General features: G+C 40.3%; 2 protein-coding genes across 3 annotated transcripts in view; both read left to right on the top strand.

Moving 5' to 3' along the window:
* The first annotated feature begins 80 nt into the window (after positions 1–80).
* Positions 81–8,666, top strand: idh3b (isocitrate dehydrogenase (NAD(+)) 3 non-catalytic subunit beta). 2 transcript variants are annotated; one of them, XM_044167357.1, is made up of 11 exons: positions 81–237; positions 1,921–2,094; positions 2,412–2,532; positions 2,681–2,741; positions 2,839–2,971; positions 3,558–3,691; positions 3,825–3,927; positions 4,037–4,183; positions 4,463–4,557; positions 4,739–4,799; positions 8,106–8,666. In XM_044167357.1, exons 1-11 carry the CDS (start codon positions 85–87, stop codon positions 8,181–8,183), a joined length of 1,260 nt encoding a protein of 419 aa, XP_044023292.1. In that variant the 5' UTR covers positions 81–84; the 3' UTR covers positions 8,184–8,666. The 2 variants fall into 2 exon arrangements, with proteins under 2 accessions (XP_044023292.1, XP_044023283.1); XM_044167348.1 differs by having other exon boundaries at positions 6,340–8,666.
* A 1,047-nt stretch (positions 8,667–9,713) lies between these two features.
* Positions 9,714–20,744, top strand: part of ptpra (protein tyrosine phosphatase receptor type A) — a 27,102-nt gene continuing 16,071 nt past the window's right edge. Inside the window, exons 1-4 of the mRNA XM_044167322.1 lie at positions 9,714–10,229; positions 19,622–19,668; positions 19,939–20,017; positions 20,120–20,560. Coding sequence (XP_044023257.1) covers positions 19,648–19,668; positions 19,939–20,017; positions 20,120–20,560 — 541 coding nt within the window. The 5' untranslated portion in view covers positions 9,714–10,229; positions 19,622–19,647. The remainder of the gene's footprint in view (positions 10,230–19,621; positions 19,669–19,938; positions 20,018–20,119; positions 20,561–20,744) is intronic.

The raw sequence follows: 20,744 nt of genomic DNA, 5'->3' as shown, positions 1-20,744 counted from the left end.
GTATTCCCCAACGCCCCTTTCTGGTCTCAGAACTTTGTTTTCTAGGTTTTAGTCCAAGATAATAGGCAATTTTCACCCCGTTACATGCCATACAATAACTGTTCTGTCCATTTGCGGGCACTATTGTCCTGTAGTCAGCGCTCTACATCTGCAGCACCACCGAAGAAGGAGCGCAGTTGCTGCATGCCTGTAACGATGGCGGCCCCCTTGAGAGGAAGCATAGTAACATTGGTCAAGGTGAGTGCATAGATGATATTTACAAGCTTATTTTACACATAGGAAATGCGTTGCTGTGGTTGAGGTTGTATTTTTGTTCAACTCAAGCACCGTGTTTATCATAAACTGTTAAAGAAAGAGTCAGACTCACTGGCCTGGGGCATCTTGTTGCTAACGGTGAGCCTCCACCATTAACAACACTCCGTCTGAATAGCCCATGTCGCCTTCAGATAAATAGTGATAGATACCGTGCTTCTGTGGCTTCATCTGATTTTGTCAGCTAGTCAACGAAAAAAAAAATCTCTGTCGTCAGTAGATACTCGTCAAATAAGTCAGTGGCCATATAGTTAAGAACTGTATCTTGGGTATAAGAGCTAAAGCAGCAGGCTAACTCCCTTAATCCTGACTTGAGGTTAACCTCCCTGTCCATTAGTGAACCATCAGTTTCTTTAACACACATATAAAAACAGCACGTAACCTATTGGGGCTAACCACTAGCTAACTGTCTTGAAGCGAGCAGAGCAGATTGCCTCTTCACAGTAAATACTATGCTTGTGATTTGATCTCCAGCTTTCTCACTTGAGTTGTCATTTTGACGGATGACAGTTGAAGTGAATTGTTTATTTTATTTATTCCCTGTAGCTCCTCTTTTGCCCACAGGTCAGTGGCTGATGATGATTCAGGATCCTCTTGTTTCTGTGTACATAAATAACAAGTCACACCCATCTCTACCTGCCTCAATATTATGCAATCAGATGGGTACCGTTGTGACTAGCAGTAGGCAATATGGATATAATCCTCCATGAAATTGTCACAGTATATGTGATTTTATAGTATAATATCGCTACATATTGTTATCTAGATCAATTTCTGGAAAATTGATATAGAGTTTATTTATCGATTTTTAAAATAACCAGACAGGAATGTTTGTTTTTAGCTAATCAAGCAAAAATCATATAAAAATGGCCTAATACAGCAGTTCTCATATATATATATATATATATATATATATATATATATATATATATATATATATATATATATATATATATATCTCAAGTTAAATCTGAGGGGTCACGCGATGACCAAAGGAATGAAACGGGAAAAAAACATTCCTGCCACACAAAATTAGGGCTGTAACTTTATTAAATTTAACTTTATTAAATGATTTTCATTATTGATTAATCTGCCAACTATTTTCACAATTAATTGATTAGCTGTTTTGTCTGTACAATGTTAGAAAATGCCCATCACAGTTTCACAGAGCCAAGTGTATCATCTCCCAATGTCTTAATCTGTCTGACAACTGTCCGAAAACCCCAAAATATTTAATTTACAATAATATAAAACAGAGAAAAGCAGACTCACACTGGAGAAGGCGGAAAAGCAAATTTTGAATGTTGGAGCTGTTGAAAAATGACTCAAACGATAAGGTTATCAAAATAGTTGCCAATTAATTCTGTTGATTGAATAATTGATTATTGATTAATGAATCGTTGGGATGGGAACGAGGGGTCACAAGTAGACACTGCTTTGTTGTAAGGGGTCACAAGCCAAACAAGTTAGGAATCATCATTATAACTCTGGGTGAGTTATTAAAGGGATAGCTACTATGATATGGGAAAATCTCTGAGAGTAGACACATTTATATCATCTCATATACCATGTTGTGCTTGTTGTGACTGTCTTCTTTCCCATCCTCAGGGACTGAGCGGCCCCCGGTGGCAGCAGCTGGCCTCTCGACCATTGAGTGTGTCTGCTGCTCTCTGTTGCCCAGAACCCCCGCCGGCCCGCGCTGATGCTACCTTCAAGGTCACGATGGTGCCAGGGGATGGAGTGGGACCTGAGCTGATGACTGCTGTCAAGGAAGTGTTCAAGGTCCATTTTACAATGACAGAGATGGAATCATCCCTGCCTTTTTGTCTTTTTAGAAAACATATGGTGCACTATAGCCATGAGTAGAAGAAAATACACAAAAGTAAAGGATTTATTTTCCACAAATATCCATACTAAAGAGTTTTTTTGTTTTTTTTTACCATCTTGTACTATTTTTATGTTCAGATATTTCAGTTTTGTCCTACTCTTGACTCACTTTAGGCTTATTCAGGCTTTATATATGCTGATGGCATGTATGTTTAAAATTAAATTAAAATGGCTGATCTTTAAGGTGACTTTTTTTTTTGTCTTGTCTCCAGGCAGGAGATGTCCCAGTAGAATTTGAGGAGTTTCACCTGAGCGAGGTACAGAACATGGCAAGTGAGGAGAAGCTGGAGCAAGTGTTAACCTCTATGAAGAACAACAAAGTGGCCATGAAAGGTTACTTTTCTTTTGTCTCCTCTCATAGTTCACCTCCATTTAATAACAACAAGTTATTTAAAAGCTTGCCATAAAGTACAGTATATGAGGTTTTAAAGTGAATGGAATAGACCTAAAATATATGTTCGTGACATGCTTGGTTATCCAGGAAAGATTCACACGCCCATGGAGTTCAAAGGGGAGCTGGCTTCATATGAGATGAGACTGAGGTAAAACCAGAAAACAAGCTGTGTATTTTTCATGTGTATTTTGTGTTTCTTTTTTTTTTTTTTTTTAAATAACTCTACCTCCCTATCCGTTCCCCAGGCGTAAACTGGACCTGTTTGCTAATGTGGTTCATGTGAACAGCCTGCCGGGCTACAGCACTCGCCACAACAACCTGGACCTGGTCATCATCCGCGAACAGACCGAGGGGGAGTACAGCTCCCTGGAGCACGAGGTAAACAACACTCTTACTCACTGCAGTCAGAGTGGTTTTAAACCCACATGAAAAGGAAATGGGGGGTTTTTCTTTGAAGAGGGAGATTTCCCTTGAACACACAGAGATTTGGCCAACAATAAACAGGGTATCAAAACAAGGATGAATCACTCTGACAGAGGTGGCGAAATGATACAATGTGCTTGTGTGTGTGTTTGAACTACTTCTCACGCATAGGGGGGACTTAATGTTCATTTCTATTCAGATAATGATTCTTTAGCTGTCCTGTAGACCTAGTTCCTTATGAAAGTTTGTTTGGCAGTGTGACCAGTTACACCTTGTCTTCACTGGCCCATAATGGACTTCAAACCTAAAAAGACACTGTGTGAAAGCATGTGTGAAACACTAGCAGTTACAGTGTAGACAGCTTCATTCATTAAAGTTAAAGTGAATCTGTTGCGTCAGACGGACGTGAGATGGACAACTGAAAAATACGTCTTCTGTAGACAGGGTGTTAAATGTTTTCATTTTCTTGCACTGTGGATTAGACAATGCTTAAACAAGAAAGACTGTATTAAAATGTATGTGTCCTCTTCTTGCTCTTCAGAGTGTGACGGGCGTGATCGAATGTTTGAAGATCATCACCAGAGTGAAGTCGCGGCGCATCGCCAAGTTTGCCTTTGATTATGCCACCAAGAAAGGGCGAAACAAGGTCACCGCTGTTCACAAGGCCAACATCATGTAAGGAAATAGAAAAGCTCCCTCTTTGCTTTTTGTCATATTCTTCTATTAATTTTTAAAATGGTGTTATTTGGGCCATGATTTGCATTACAGTTACAGCAAAAGTTGTCCTCACCCCCTTGTCTTATTACAGGAAATTAGGTGATGGCCTGTTTCTGCAGAGCTGTGCGGAGGTGGCACAACTGTACCCCAAAATCAAATATGAGACCATAATCATTGATAACTGTTGCATGCAGGTATATACACTCTCCTGACTTGATTAACAAATTATTTGTTGATGAGGTTTTCGTTTCACTCTTCCATTTCTGGTTTAAACATGTCATTGTGTGTGTTACTTTGCTGCAGCTGGTCCAGAACCCATACCAGTTTGATGTGCTGGTGATGCCCAACCTGTACGGTAACATTATTGACAACCTGGCAGCAGGGCTGGTTGGAGGAGCAGGAGTTGTTCCTGGGGAAAGCTACAGTGCAGAGTATGCTGTATTTGAGACTGTGAGTTTCCACTGACCTTTTACTTGTTTTGCTTTTTTTTTTTTTACATCTGTTTAGCCAGCCAGTCAGTCTCTGCTTTTATTCTGGTTCCTCTGTGTTTGATTTTCATACTTTAGATGAGAGTGTATGGCAGCAAATGTTAATGGTGCACTGCAGAAAATAGCAATAGGTATTGACATAGTATTACTATTGATTACTCAACCCTTGTCTGGTACTTGGTGATGGAGAGGACTTACAGAACTGCAACAATGTCATTCTTGATCCCCTTTTCTCTTTAAGGGCGCACGCCACCCCTTTGCACAAGCTGTCGGAAGGAACATTGCCAACCCCACAGCCATGCTGCTCAGTGCCGCTAACATGCTCAGGCACCTCAAGTGAGTTAACCTTACAGTAAGAACTACACCACATTTCACACCGTACCTCCTAATCCTCTGTCCCAGTCCACCACACCCCTCAAGCCTTAGCAAACAGCCTTAAGTGCCTGTTTGTCTGCATGTGGACATGTGTACGAGACAGTTCTGGACACCAGTTAATTGTCACTGTATTGTGTTGCAGCCTGGAATATCACTCCCAAATGGTGTCAGATGCTGTCAAGAGGGTCATCAAACAGGGCAAGGTAAGTGTGTTACTTGTTAGTTCTACCTGCTGTATGCTCACTGGTACATTCAGGCTGTGAATGTGGAGACACCTGCCATGACATAAACATGTCAGACAACAATAACAGTATTAACACCAAGAGGGAACGTTTTGTGTGAATACAAGCAGAGCAAAACAAAACCTGTGACTCTGCTTCAGATTATGTGAAGCCACAGGACTTGTATACTCCACTTGTGTCAGCTTGTGTTTCTAAATAGACATGCTGCTCATTAGGGTTGGGCGATATGACAGTGTATATACTGTGCAACGGTAGAAATGTGTCCACTAGTAGAGATTTGGTAATACCGTTTCCACCACGGGAGCTATCCCTTCGTGCCTCTGCTATATATTTGGGGCAGGCTATGTAGAAAATCAGGGCTGGATTCTCGCATGATCTCACAAATCCAGCTGCCTCACAAGTTAACGTGATTTGGGCAGCAGGACTGCTTACATCGCTCTCACATGACGTGAGAGCGACAGTAGAAGAAGAAGAGAGTGACAAGAAAACATGGAGGAGGAGAGTGAAATTGTAAATCCGTAGCAGGAGGCATAATCAAATGTGATGAAGTACGGTATGGTTATTTTAAACCATTTCTTAATTGAATTTACAGAACAATTACTGTATCGTGATATATACCGTTACCGTGATATAAAATTACATGTACCGTGATAGAAGATTTTGGCCATATCGCCCACCCCTACTGCTCATCAGTTTTGTGGGTCAGTAACTGTAATCTCATACATACAGTGTCAAAATGCTGCAGGCACTTAAGAAAATTAAAAATACAATACAATATAATTTGAATGACATGTTCATTTTCAGCATGCGACCCCAAAAAGTTAAGAACTTTTTCCACATAAATCCGTCTGATACCAGCAATGACACCAACATGTTGAGTGTAACGTTAGCAGTTCTTGACCCACAAATGCCTAACAAACTGCAAACTGGACTTTAGTATGTTAGAGAGCCTTTAATCACTTACTTTTGAGATTGTGTATATGTATATATCTTACTTATCTTTTGCATTTCTCTTCCTCACTCAATTTTGTCCTATAAATAAGCAAGGTATATGCACTTGTTACCAGGACAACCAATCTTTTTTTCTTGACTGAACTGGCTTGGACTAACCATCTTTTGCACCTGCTCCATGTTGACACACAGCACACACTAGCACACACTAGCATGAAGTCGTGTGACCTAAAAATCTAAAAATTGCATTTCAGCAACAGCAGCTTCATGAAAGAATTTTTTTTTTCTGTCTCTCTCATTGATCTTCTATAAGAGATGGCAAAATCTATTTCAGTTGAGGTGGTGGTGTATTTGAGGCAACTGTGTGAACGTGAGAAATTATCATTTTTAAGGAATGCCTGTCACTTGAAAGCAGAATTTGCCTGCACGTTGTCTGAAGTGCCCTTCCTCTCCCTCTTCCCTTTCCTTTAATTCCCTCCTCTCCTTGTACCCCACTATTTTGTGTGTGTGTGTGTGTGTGTGTGTGTGTGTGTGTGTGTGTGTGTCCCAGGTGCGGACACGAGACCTTGGCGGGTACTCCACCACCGGCGACTTTGTGCATGCTGTTGTGGAAAACCTGCGTCACCGACCTGTTTAACAAGATGTTTCGTCACACTCCTCCCTGACATTTCCTTAAATCTGGACATTGTTCTTAACATGAACTGGACCCATGTTAAGACTCATCTCCCCTCTCACTGGCAAATGGCATTTGTGCCACACAGTTTTTCAAACACCATCAGTTGCATCCAAATGTATCTGGTTTAAACTGGATTTGTTGGTTTGATCTAGTGGAATCAACAGTGCCTTGTGTTGTACTTTACTAACAAAATGTGCAGCTCATAAGGCTTCCTCTCAGAGATTTACATCATAAATCATCTTTCATCATCATCTTTCCTCATAGTGTCCATCTCTCTCTGCATCTTTGTACTTTTGCAGTTTTTACTTGGCTGATTGTTTGGTACAGACCCTAACAAATGTCACATCATCATGATTTTAATAGGGGTTTTTTTATTTTCAGTGAAAATGAAAATTGTGATACAAAAATGATCATTCCCACTAATTGTGAATCATATCGCAATATCTGTCAAAATAATTGCAATATGATTTTTTTATTTTTTTTTTACCTTACTACTTTTCACTCATCATACGGAGACCTTTTTGTTGCGTATTTTCATGTCCTCGTGCTTGTGTTTCAGCCTACCTTTCTGCCATCACACATTGTTAGAAACTGTCTGTAAAGTTACCAGACTGCCTTTATCAACAGTTTATATTGGCTGATCTGCTTTTGCCTCACGCTTCACCACCAGTTTATCTCACTCTTTTCTCATTTTTTGATAGCCTCTTCACTCATAACTGAAACATCTAAAGACTGACTCCTACTTTAACGCAATATACAATATGATAACACTGCTGCATCATGACCAACATTTCTAACCCTAACCTATCTACACTAGGTTGAATTATGAATTGGTATGCTGTAAATTATCTAGTTAGTTTTTAGTCTTGTGACAACAAATTAACTGGGGAAAGTTATCATTTTTATATTTAAACATCATTTCAAAGGACTTATAAACAAGTTTTGTATAAAATGGTGCTGTTCATGCCACTGATACTGTAAGAATTTAAAGCACTGCTCTATCTCACAAGTTCATCTGGCATGCTTTTTGTATTGCTGTGTTGCAATTTAAGAGACTTAACAAGTAGTCAGTTGTTAACCACAAATAATAAAAGATAAAGTAATTTATTAGTAACGATACTCTTGTTTTGACCTTTGGCGCAATGAAATTTGTCAAACCTTCTGGAGAATGTATACCACCACCAGTGTAAACAGTGTAATGTCATTTCATACTTGCATAATAAAGCTTGTCAAGTGTGACGTAATATTGAATAAATAATAATTTAATGTTACTACTAATTAATAAGATAAGACTAGATGCATGTTGGACGATAGCAATGGATTCTCTCATTAACATTCAAAAATGTTTCTGAACATTAAATACTGTTTCTGGTTTATAGATGTACCTAATTTATATACTGGTATATTTTAATTCTCAGCTTCAAGGAATGCTAAAAATAGAAATGTAAGAAAATAAAGATGAGAACATACCTCAGGAAATGAAACTGCTGCTTTCTAAAAGTATGCATCTCACTGATCACACTGTGTATTCTGTGAGTGCAGTTTTTAAAGGCTCTCTAACATACAGCCCGTGATACTGTATGTGGACATGTGTTGCTGCAGCTGTGCATATTAACAAACTGTCCTTATGTTTGCAACAGGTGCGCACTGGAGACCTGGGGGGCTATGCCACAAGCGACGAGTTCACCCGGGCTGTCATTGCTAACCTGGCAGTCTAAGCGTTGTATTTGCAAATCTGTCAGCTGCTGAGACACACACGCGCTTTTTTATTTACCTCCTGTTAAACTGATCTCTTGACTGATTGAATGCATACAGTGTGTTCCAGCAACAGCACATTTTCCAACTTAAACACAGTAAAATGCAGATGAAATATTATGATATCCACAAACTTTGGTTGGCAGTTGAGCATAACACATCAACTATGACATCTAAGGCAAAAATGTGTGTGTTGAATATGCCAAGTCTTATAATCAGCACAAAACATGTTTCCATGCTGTTACACTGGTCTGGTACACACTAGACATTCACATCCTGTTCTGTGGCAAGATCCTGTAATTTCTGCTTAATGGTTTTATGTCTGGACATTAACCAGCAGTCAAAACATGATGTATGTACACTTTGATATTATTTATTAACTTCAGGTTTTAGCTTTATTGCTTCTTCATTTATGATGAGACATGAATAATAAATAAGATATGACATCTTGTGTGCAAAATCCTTGTTAATAGAAGGCTGATGTAGTATTTATTGTTATAAAATGTTTATCATGGCTACTGGTGGCTCAGTCAGCACGCGTGGTATATGCTCCAAATCCCCAGAACCATGTAAAAGAAGAAGTGCTCATACAGTAATCTTGGGCTATGTATTGTCATTATGGTTCAATCAATTAATTGGTTTATAAAAGGTCAGAAAATTGTGAAAAATGTGCATCACAATTTTCCCAAACCCAATTCAAATTGCTTGTTTTGTCTGACCAACAGTTCCAAACCCAAAGGTATTCAGTTTACTATAATAAAAGACTAAGAAAACCAGCAAATATTTGTGAGGACACTTAAGAAGCTGCAATCAGTGAATTTTTGGCATGTTTGCTTAAAAATGACTTTAAAGATTAAGTGATCATCAAAAGTGTTGCCAGTTAATTTTCAGTGAATTTACAAATTCTGTTTGAGCTCTAAAATATCCCTGCACACTTATTACTGTTCCAGATGAGGCAAGATTTAATATTTGATTTGACTTTTATTACAATATAAACATTTACCACTAAGAAAGATAATTTCTGATATGTTAGTAAAACGTTACCATTAAAATCATCATCTTAATTAACACACTGAGTTAGTTATATTGACTTTTAAGGCAATAGGCATTTCCTGTATGGTATAGAGCCCCAAAACTGATAAAATGTAGTAAAATGTTATCAGACAAGCCAATATAACTCAGTACACCCATAAATGATATTGTTAGTTACATAAGTAAAATGTGTAAATAGAACTATAAAGTTTTATACTTTTGCTTTAACCTCCAATTAGTTGTATACAGTAGGCCTATGAAGCTTTATACTTAAGCTTTTTCCTGGGCAGGTTGATATTATATGTTAAAAGAAACAAACAAGACATACAAAAAGCAGACAAAAAAAACAACAAGTACCTCCTCTGCCAGGTTCTTTATTAGAATCAGAAAGGGACTGAAACTGAGTCAGGGGCCCTTCATGGACCCCTTGGAGGTCCCCGGCCCCTCAGTGTGGGAAGCACTGATCCACTGCAGTGACTGTGTGGCAAAGTCCGGCCAGCAGGTGTCGCTGCGGGCTATGGAGAAACAGAGTGGAGAAGAGACGGGGCCTGGCCTGGGAATTTGCTGTTCGCTTCCCATTCTTCCTAAGCAGACAGACACACAACATGGCGGACTAGAATAGTCGGCCGACGCGCCCGGATACAGCAGATAAACCGTGGGATTTAACAACCAGGAAGGCCAAGAAAGTACACTCTGAAGGGACGATACGTTAGGGCGAATCAAGGGTTTTATGGGGGGTGCCGTCCTTGCCTGGATTTAGCAGATAAACTGACCGCGAAGTGTTGGTTGTGTGTCCCAGATCGTGCTTCCCTCCTCTGCTATCACCAAGGTCCCCCCACCCCACTCACACTCGGTTAATGGGGTGTGGAGATAGGGGCCGGGGTTGAAAAACGTGGAAGAGAAAGAGGATACATTCCTAGCTGGCTTTGATTTTTTTTTCCCCCCTCGGGTTTCCTCTTGGTGCTACAGGAGTTGCGGTGAGTTTTCTTGTTTTCGCTGCGCAAAACCCGAATAACACTTGTTACAATGTCGCTGTACCAGCATGTTTCCTCTCGCTGTAACATTGTGTCACCCACACACAAGCACTTTGTCCCCCACATTCAGTCTTACAGGGTACATTACATGATACCTGTATCGCAGCGGAGTTAAACCCGGGCTTATGCAAGGAGTAGCGTTGTGTTTAATAGTTGTAAACCTCTTTGTAACGCTTGAACATTTCAGAAGTAGCTCGGAGGCAGGGAGGGAAATTTTGGCGAAGGGGGCTCTCTAGAAAAGGGGGCTTATAGATGAGAGGGACAACATTTTCGAAGTCAGAGGTTGTAACTCGGTTTGTTGTGCCAACACGGATGCTGTTGCGCTGGCAGTGAAACACAGAGGGGGTCCAGGTCTGTCCTGCTTCACTGGAAAGTACACTTTATTGATCAACGCTTTGTTATTACACGTTCAGAGAGGGTGGGGAGCTGGCCGGCCGGGTGGGTGGGTGTATGGGGGGTGGGGGGTTGTCATGCGACCAACAACAGAAATTAGGTCGCCCTAACATTAACATGTATGGTCTGTCAAATCACAGCGGCTGCTTTGTGTTTCTTCTGCTCTCTGACATTGAGTCTCTGGAGTGTGCATTCCCCTTTACAACCTCTCCCAAAGTTTTTTTTTTTGTAATGATTAATATTCTCCTCTCTTTCTGAATGTTGGGTGTAGCCGAGCATACCATTTCAATCTTGTGGGTGTTGAAGTTTTTTTATGCATAACTTTCACTTGGGGTGTAAGTTATGGTTTCTCAGCTCATTAGAACATGGATTATTCCTTTAATGGCTTGTTTGTCACTAGAAATGGTGCGATTAGGTAACGAATATGAATGAATACAACAGCTGCTGCTTCATCAACATCAAATACAACAAGAACATTGCACCAGGAAAAAGAGTTTAAATGCTTAAAAGTCAGAGCAGAGAGAAGCATCATCCAAGCTGAGGAGACATGGCAGAGCCTGGCTTGTCATATCTGAGAGAGTCTGCCTGGAGCTTGACTCATCACGTCTGGAGCGATTCACTGAGCTGCAGCACATATCCACCGTGCCTCAGTCTCTGTGCCTTTCGACAACACGTACCGAGGTTGTCATGTCATGTTAGGACCATCCAAGTGCAAAACTCAAGCTGTGACTCCTCTCGGTGTACTGGCAGGCCTACCTTGACCTCTGTTTGTCAAGCCTGGACACATCCACCCCTTTCCCAAAATGCTGTGAAGCATCTCTGGTTGTCAAGCGGCCCCATTTCACGAAAGTCAGACTGTGTCGGAAAAAAAAGAAAGGCCGTGCTGTTATCATCTGGCTCACTCGGTCCATATCTTATCCAACCTATTTTAAGAAAAAATGAGTTATTTCTGTCTTGGGATCCTGAAAGGGTTTCAGCAGAGGAGCTTGAGTGATCCTCACACCGCAAATTTCATGATTGGCCTAGTTTCTAAAAATAAGAATAAAATGTTGCTTAAAATCCCTTCGTGGGAACTTTGTGTGAAGTTTCAATGGTTGGATTTTTGAAATTACCTCTGTGTTGTGAAATTTTGCTCTTTCAGGGTGCTGACACAATATTATGAGTTGGCTCTTTGGGTGGGGCAGGAGGTATATTTTTATTTCCACCTGTGGGCCTACACATTTTACTGTGGAAGAGCACTGTAATTCTGCCTCTAACAGGATAAATACAGCTATATTTAGATGATTGTGAAGCACTATGGAGCCTGATTTCAGCCACACGGTGATATGTCATTCGGCCTTAATGACATTTACTTCGCAATACAGGAAATTAACATGCGTGATGACTATTCAAAAGTCAAGTATCTTGTCTGACTAGCAAGACTTCATCCAGAGCCATCCAGCTTTGTTCTCTCCCTCTGTAGAAGTGGAGTGGTAATTATGTAATCCTGTCAAATTATTGTTTTACATCCTCCTGATGTGGGATGATTGATGTTTCTGGTTCACCACAACTGTGATGGATATGGATAATAGTTTGTTTCTTTTCAGTGGACTTCAAAGACTAGGTGGGATTTTGTATTTAAGACGGATTTTAGATGTCATTTAAGATGTGTGATCCAGGTCAGTCACAGTCGGGTTGCTACTTCCTTATTTCTTCATTAAAGTTTATTTTAGCGGGGCACTGTTTTGCTGTTACCATAAGGTGGGATAATGGCACTAAATGGTGGAGTTGTGGATGAAGAGGAGGTGAGTTTGGCCAAAGCAGTATATTAACACTCCTACACATAAAGGATTCTACAAAGCTGCCCCTCTATACCTGAACTAGAGCTATATACATTCTTTGATTGTTATACAGTATGTCTTGGCAACAGAGACAGTTGTGTTACTGTGGCCACCATTCACTGTTTTGTAGGCTTAAAAGCCATATTTTCTCATGTTGTTAAGGAAAAGCAGAAATTAAGAGCAAACTCACGCATTCAATCACATTGTGTTATTGTCTTTTAGTCAGTTTTTCCTCCTAGTGAAAAACTTTGATGTGCTTTTTTAAACAATGCCTTCATAGTCGAGGTCAAATTTAGGTCGGATTCAAAACCAGTTGAGAGCCGTAGTTATAAATATTTATATTTGCCCTTGGCATCAGCCTTCGAGCCGGCAAGACCTTTCTTGCCCTGCAGTGAAAAATGTCCAAAGTTATATGTTAGCAAGCCTGAGTAGTGAGGTTGAAGTAAAGTCTCAGATGATTATCTTGAATGGGCTTCTTCTCTTTCAGAGGAAGAGGAGGGGACGAATGCAGTAGGGTGGTCACTTCAGATATGGGAACCTTCATTACAGAACCCAAATGACCAAAGCAAAGATAGAAAGTGTGGCAGGGAAACTAGGCAGCACCACCTCTGGTGGATTTTAACCAAGTACATTTACAAATTTGAGGTACTTGTATTTTACATGAGTCCATTTGATAATACCTCTGTACTTTTACTTAAGTAACTTTTAAAACGCTTGTAACAGAGTATTTTTTACAGTGTGGCATTGCTACTATTAAGTAAATGATCAGAATATTTCCTCTAACACTGGATATTAGTGCCAATAAGATTTTTATTTTTTGTTTAACAAAAGAAGGAATCTGATCACAGAATAAGTAGGCAAGACTGGGAATCTGACCAGACATTTCATGCCAACTTTCAGGGCTCGAAAGTTTTCAATACTCTGTGGTACACACACGTTTTGGCCCAAAAAAGTATTGAGGTTTGATGCCCAGACATAGCTGCAGCCTGGATGTAGAAATCTGCTTTGGTGTTTAAGTTTCAAATGGCACAAGTGATTGTGAATCGGGTTTCATTGTGGCCCTTGAGCTGGCCGCTTGGCCCCACACTACGCTTCAAGGTCACAGTGGCTTCTGTGGGGAAGCCATGCTTTGCGCCTCCACATCCTCTCTGTGTCCAATGTGGGAAAGCTTGAGAGTCCCCTGGCATGCTCTGTGAGAAACCCCAAAACGAAGCAGACACAGAGCAGAGCTTCACTGACTCACCACTTTCACTCATTGAAACAAGTGAGTTTTCTTGATTCTTCCAGCCTGATGGAACCATATCATCATTACGGGCTTAATAACAGACACAGCGGTCACTCTTGCCTATATGATTAACCAGGATAGTAATCCCATGATTCTCTTCGTCTTTTCATCAACTCACCAGCTCGTGAATGAAGCCAACAGGAACACAAACCACACCAGCAGGGAGTAGTATCCCTCAGAAAGGGAAGTCCAGAGGATTGTGGCTGTTGTATGTGGCACTGGGGATATATAATCTGTGGTCTGTTTCAGAGCAAGAGTCCTAGCGGCCCTGGGTTAGGCCTACTTCAGTCTCCCGTGAAGAGAAGCATTCACAGTATTCCTGTTGCCCCGGACTCCCCCTCTCAAGACATAGAAACAGTATTAATATGCCATGAATGGAGACAGACAGACAAGCATTATCTAGCGCTGCAGCAGCTAGAGAAGCAGGATGCCTTGTAGAAAGCCAGAGGGAAATATTTGTCTGCATGAATGGTGAAGTCCCCTTGACCACCACTGCTGGTGTCATATCAGCGAGGCCTGTAGGGTTTGTGTCTGTTGGGTTTTCAGCCCACTCACTTGCCTTGGGGTACCCTCTGTGAATGATTAATAAGACTTGTTGATTTTAAGAACAATACTAAACATAGAGGATTGCTGCAGTTTTAGTAGCCGTGTTTATTTTGGCCACATTTGTCATTGGGATTCTGTGAAATCTAGATCAAACAACACATAATAAACAGAGGAAATAGCTGCAACTAATAAGGATTCTACTGTCAGGCTAAAGTATTTTTCCCCCGAGAGATCCCTTTTGTGAAATCTGTCTTCAACTTGAGCTATTCATTAATTCATTTCCGTGCAGTCGGAAAAGATTCTTATTACTTCACCTAAGGTCACAGGTAAATACAAAAGCATCAGTGAAATCCACAGACTTGAGTGGGAACTCTCCATATTAAATGACTACCTTGCATTGATCTTACGTCTTGGCCGTTGGTTGTCATGGAGATGTAATTGGACTTCCTTTATATTCTACCTATAAGTGTTCCTTTCACTGTGTGAATGAAATAGCATGGGAACAGCCCAGCCCTTTCACAACTGTGTGATTGCACTCTTATGAGGTCTGCAGTTGGCCACAGGCGGAGAAGCAACTGTCTTCATTAGTTGGTCGGGCTCACCACTCGCATGCACATTAAGCATCGAGTTCTGCACAATGGTGGTGACTTTGACACAAAATAAGAGATTTTAAAGTTCAATATGTTGTCTTACATGACTATATATGAGATGTTTAGATTCCCTAATGAACTACTTGTGTACATTTTTACCTCACGTATATCCAAACATGTTTCTGGTTTCTGTAATTGACTTTATCCTTTGCTTTTATTTTTTGTTCTGTATTTATCTTTGTGTTACTATGAAAGATTTTGCAAAATTTCCAGGATTTGATTATTCCAAGCAGATGTTACCTAATTGCCATATTTGATCAAGTGTAATCAGATAAAGTAGGTTCAAATTAAAGAAACAAAAATACCACAAAAGCTTGATAAACATCTGTAACAACAGTTAAAGTGAGACTGAAACTTTTGCCAGAAGAAATAGCACGCTCTTCCTCCTACAAATGAAACCTTAAATTCATAAGAAATAAAACACGCCCTTGCTCAGTTTAATACACTCCGGTGTTTTGCTGCTACTGCCTTACTTGGTCTGGTATGACCAGTAGCCCATGTTGGCCAGTGTTAGCAAACATTACATAGATATTGCTGTATAAATGATGTTACTAAGTCAGTTTGCCAGCGTATGACTTTTCTTACTTGTGCTAAATTTACACTACATTTTAGCATTTACAGTTCGGCACAGTACAGTTGTTATACCATTGACACCTTGCAAAGAAAAAGAGGATGCTGTATCTGAATTGTCCACGTATTTATTATTTTATTTAAGTCAGTTGTCCACAGTGAGGTTCATTTCCCAGGTAGAGTTAACTGGTAACCTAGCATGACGGATTAGCATTGTTGCTGTGGTAGCTATGGTTTGTATGGTTATATACAGTTTTAATATACCTTATTTGGAACTATGATTTAACTGTTAATGAAACTCTGTCGATATGATTTATGATTGTTGAACTCCTGATATATGATTTTACTGGACACTTGCCAGCCAATCAGAAATGGATATTTTCTACGGCAATGGTATATGTAGTTTACTACTCTATGTATTAGCTAATATGGCCCTTTTTAGTTTGCTGTTGTTATTTAGGGTTAGGTATCATTAAGGAAAATATGGCAATCTAGTGAATAAAGAACTTTGTCGAGAGCAAATACTGTCTAAAGTTAGAAAAGTTCCCATTGTAGATCAGGAAATATCTGACAAGAGAATAAGTAAACAAGCCTAAGAATCTCTCCAAGCATTCAGTGCCAACTTTCGATACTTGACCCTTACTCAATGATATGGACAGATTTTGGTTGTTACTTGACAGGTATTAAGCTATGACACCAAGTCCTGTTGTTATCCCAGTGTCATTCAAGCTTGTGCAGTAGGTTCTGATACTAAGGGGAAATAAGAGGTGGAAAAGAATGGAACCATAGTTATTTTTGATTTCCATCAAAAATTAGGCAAATGTCCGGTCACATTTTTGTGTTGTGTGTTTCTTATTCCCTCCAGTCAAACTATTGATTTGTGTTGCTTGTCATAGTTTTACGATAGCTGTGGCAGTTTTGCACTTCGCCATAGGGCAGCTCAGCCCAGTAGTGACTGCTGTAAAGGGCTTGCTCTATGTGCTCTGCTTTATCTGAAAAATATTCACATGGTTGCACAACACAAGCTTAAAGTCAGGAGAGCGTGAGCTGCATGACTACCTTTTAGTTCATTCATTCACTAATAGATGGGCATGTACATGTTTCCTCTGCAGGGAATAGCGTGATGAAACTGATGGAAAGTAATTTACTCTCCTTTTTTTACATTTGACTGTATCACTACTCAGAGTAGGAGGCTGGATTGTAAGAAAACAGAATAAAGATGAAAAGTGGGTAGGTAGTGAGCCATATCTTTGTTCTTTTGAGAAGAAGGATGTCATGATCTGTCAACAAAGGTGTTGCAATAGGAAACTGTTCAGCAAGAAAATGTTTATTAGCCATTGTAGGAACATTATTAGAGCCAGATCTTGACACTGTCCTGTATAATAATGTAACTACACAAACAACCAAATAATTGGATGCTAATAGTTTCTTTGCAATGTCTCCTGCATCCTCCATCATTTGAGTGTGAATAACATCAACCCATCACTGCACAAAACCTAAAAGTGACACAAATAGAAGCACTTGCCCACTACCTCTTAAATTAATGATGCCCTCTACCAACACACAAGTCTGTTGAAAAAAGAATCGCATGCATTTACACATACGCACGCACACACACACACACACACACAGGAAGACTGCTGCTTCTCAGGAGGCCAAAAGACATTTAAGATGCATCTCTAGGGAGTTGTACTCTTGGGTCTACACAGTCTCTAGATAAAAACCTCTCGGGCTCCTGCAGCATCTGTGAAGTGAAGGTTAGCAACAGGACCGGCTTATATCACTTACAGCAACACAGTGACACGTCATCCAGCCTCCCTGGATGGCACGCAGAAAACAATGAGTCATGCTTCATTAAGAAAAGGTTACTTAAAAAAAAAGCTTGTTGATGTGAGCATCCCCGTTAGTAACCTTAGTCTGTCATGTCGAATTTAACTTTACACACAAGGAGACCGATGCTGTATAACGCTAATTCACACAAAATGGTACTAATCACTGAGCTTGTTCATTATATCTGAGTCATTCCTTTTAATGAGTGCTGAAGGAGAGGATAGTAGAGGTAGAGGTTCAGAGTTGTGATGTGGTTTTTGGATTAGCAAGGGATTTGTTTATGACCAGACAGCAGAGGAAGGAAGCAACATGCGCTTTGATTTATGATTTAACAGAAGTCTGGACAAGCTGTACAGGAAGACACAGTGCAACTATAGTGCATGCTGCTTTTTTCCCCACACCTGTCACTCACTGGCAGAATTAAAATATCTGATATTATATGAATTTAAAATACTATTTGGCCAGGATAACAATGTTCCTGCATCTCATCAGAGAACTGTGAAGTGCCTATGGTGTGTAAAGGCTCTTTTTCTTAATCTTCGGGTTGGTTTAGACATAATTAGAGCTGCAGTGATTATTCAATTAATCAATTAGCTGATTGACAGAATAATTGTTAGGCAACAATTTTGGTAATCATTTAATCTTTTTAAATTTTAGTAACTAAGAAAAAGAAAGCAAATTTACTATTTCCAGCTCTCCAATATTTGCTGGTTTCATTAGTCATCAACGATTGTGAACAGAGTATCTGTCGGTCGGACAAAACAGGACATCACATTGGACTCTGGGATACTGGGGTAGATATTTTTTCAACATTTCCTGACATTTTCTAAACTAGATACATCAGTGAATTGTGAAAATAACTGGCAGATTAATCGTTAAATCGTTAAAATAATCATTAGTTGCAGACAATCAAATTCAATCAGTCAGCTGAAAGGTAAATAGAGACCTTCCTGTCAAATTTAGAAACATGAATAGAACATTCTGCCCTTATTTCTCTTAAAAAAGGAGCCAAAAGAAACATTTCCAAAATGCCGTTAGTGTGTACCAAATGGCCTTTGTAGCAAAAAGATTTTGATTATTGTACTAAAATCTTTCAAAATGTTTTGCTAAATTTTTCCCTTCTGTTTTTCTGAAGGCATGAATTGTTTTTTGGAAGCAGACATTTGCTGGCTAAATGGATGCATGGATTGGTGACAGAGGGAGAGAGGGATAGCAACAATTGGATTTGTAGGTTAATAGCATCCTCATTGACAACATAACTTGCTCATCATGCCCCATTTTAGGCTGCAGTCAGAGCCAAACAGCGCTGTGCTAAAACCAGAATGTAAGTACTGCAATGAATGAGCTCAATTCAGAACACCAGAAGATTGGCAACTGGTACTAACAGAGCTTTTAGCACCTAATTTATCCTCTGCCCACTGATGCAATAATCCCTGATGTAAAGCATCAGTTTGTGTGCAGTAGCGCTGCAGTGTTTGGCTCGGTGCAGTGGTGAAGTATCTCTGTAAACAGAGGCAGACGGGCTGGATTATTCCAGGGTCGAAACCATGGGATTAGGTCCAGGGATTATCACAGCTCAGTCAGGGAGACAACAACCTTGTTGGCCCCTGGAATTATACAAAAGACTGACAGTCAGCCAGGCAGACCACCCAGCCTCCGTCATGCTTTCTCCAATTCTGTCTATCCTCTGGCCTCTACCCGCTCATCCCCACATCAGTGGGCGAAGAGTTTCCTAAGTGCTGATTCACTGTCACTGCAGGAATTTAAATGTGACACTAATTCAGTTTTGGTCATGCTCCGGGTGATGAATGTATCAAATGTTCGTTTGGCATAACACATTTTTGAGATGAAACCCTGTCGCAAAAAGAGAAACATATGAAGAGCTAGGCAATATGGTTCAATTCAATGTAATAATTATTTTTGTTAGTTTTTAAACTAATTTCTATAATTAAACTATAACTCTAATTTCCTTGGAATCTTTCATTTGAACAATGGAATTTTGTAAAATGAGAAATATGACATGAGCATGATTCCACTGGATGTCGCCAAATGACAATGTTGAATTATTGCCATGTGCTAATATAAAATTTTAGGGAAATACTCCAAAATCAGCATGCTATCTTCACACCTGTGTCTCTGAATAGACCATATATTTCTGTCTTATAAATGATATATTTTCTAGACTGTTTAAGCACACGAGTTCTTCTGAGTCATGCTAAATGTCCTCTGTTTGCTTTCTAGGACCACGCTGTGCGAATGAGTGATTGATGCCAACTTCGCGTCTTCAGGTAAACAGCATTTAACACACAAAGGCTAACATTATGCAAGGATTTCATTTTCATTTCAAATTTAAGGGTATTACCTTCTAAAAATGAGCGTGTGGGATTAGGATAGAAGATTTTTTTTTAAATATAGTGGATTATACAACACATGAATCTCTTGATCTTTAATGAAAAAAATGTTTGGTTTCAGTAACATTTATTATTGATTTCAATGAGATTTGAGGTTGTTTTTCACTAATACCCTCTTGTCCCTTTTGTTGTGCATCCTCCATGTAGGGCAGAATGGGTGTGTGTCCCCTGCTCCTGCTGCTCAGTCTAGCCCTTGGGGCCTCAGCCCAGGATGTCCCCATCACAAGTACGAACCACTTAAATCAAATTCCTTTACTTACTCCCCATCTTAAGTTAAAAGGCTCACAGTGACAAATTGCACAATAATTTGCTCTCTCCTTCTTTCCAGGTCCTCCAAATATCACTGCCAAACCCACAGACCCCCCTGCCGCACCCTCCCTCGACTTTACAGTCGCACGCACACAAGCCCCCAGAGGCCCACCCACAGCGCTCGCCCCCACAGTCATCTCAGTGACAACAATAACAACAACAACCACCACCACCACGAGCCCGGCTGGTGAGAAGGATGTACAACTGGCGGGTACCAATGCCACCGTGCGGGTGTTACCAGTCCCTGCTCCCCCACCTCCATCTCCAACCGATGCCCCTCAGGCACCACCGAACACAGAGCCTCCCCCTCCTCCCACCCCGGCAGGGGGAGACAACGGGACCACATCCTTTGCCCCAGACACCTCAACTCTAGACACTTATAGTGATGAGATATTCACTGTGGAGACAGAGACCAACACAGAACCTGGGATGGACTTCACCTCAGACACCAGCCCACATGGTGAGTGTGCATATTCAGGGCACTGTGTGTCTGTTTATTTAGTTTGAGAATAAAACTACTTTGGAGGGAATATCCACCCTGAAACACCATCCCCAGCATTTAATGAGCAAGGCATTGTGTCTAAACTAATTATAATTATCCAGCACATTTCTACAGTAATACAGGGCCAAATCATAGAAGACAC

The sequence above is a fragment of the Siniperca chuatsi genome, linkage group LG2 (assembly GCF_020085105.1).
Source record: "Siniperca chuatsi isolate FFG_IHB_CAS linkage group LG2, ASM2008510v1, whole genome shotgun sequence".
Taxonomy (NCBI): Eukaryota; Metazoa; Chordata; class Actinopteri; order Centrarchiformes; family Sinipercidae; genus Siniperca; species Siniperca chuatsi.
The sequence above is the reverse complement of the archived record's forward strand: the minus strand, read 5'-3'. Positions and strand labels throughout refer to the sequence as shown.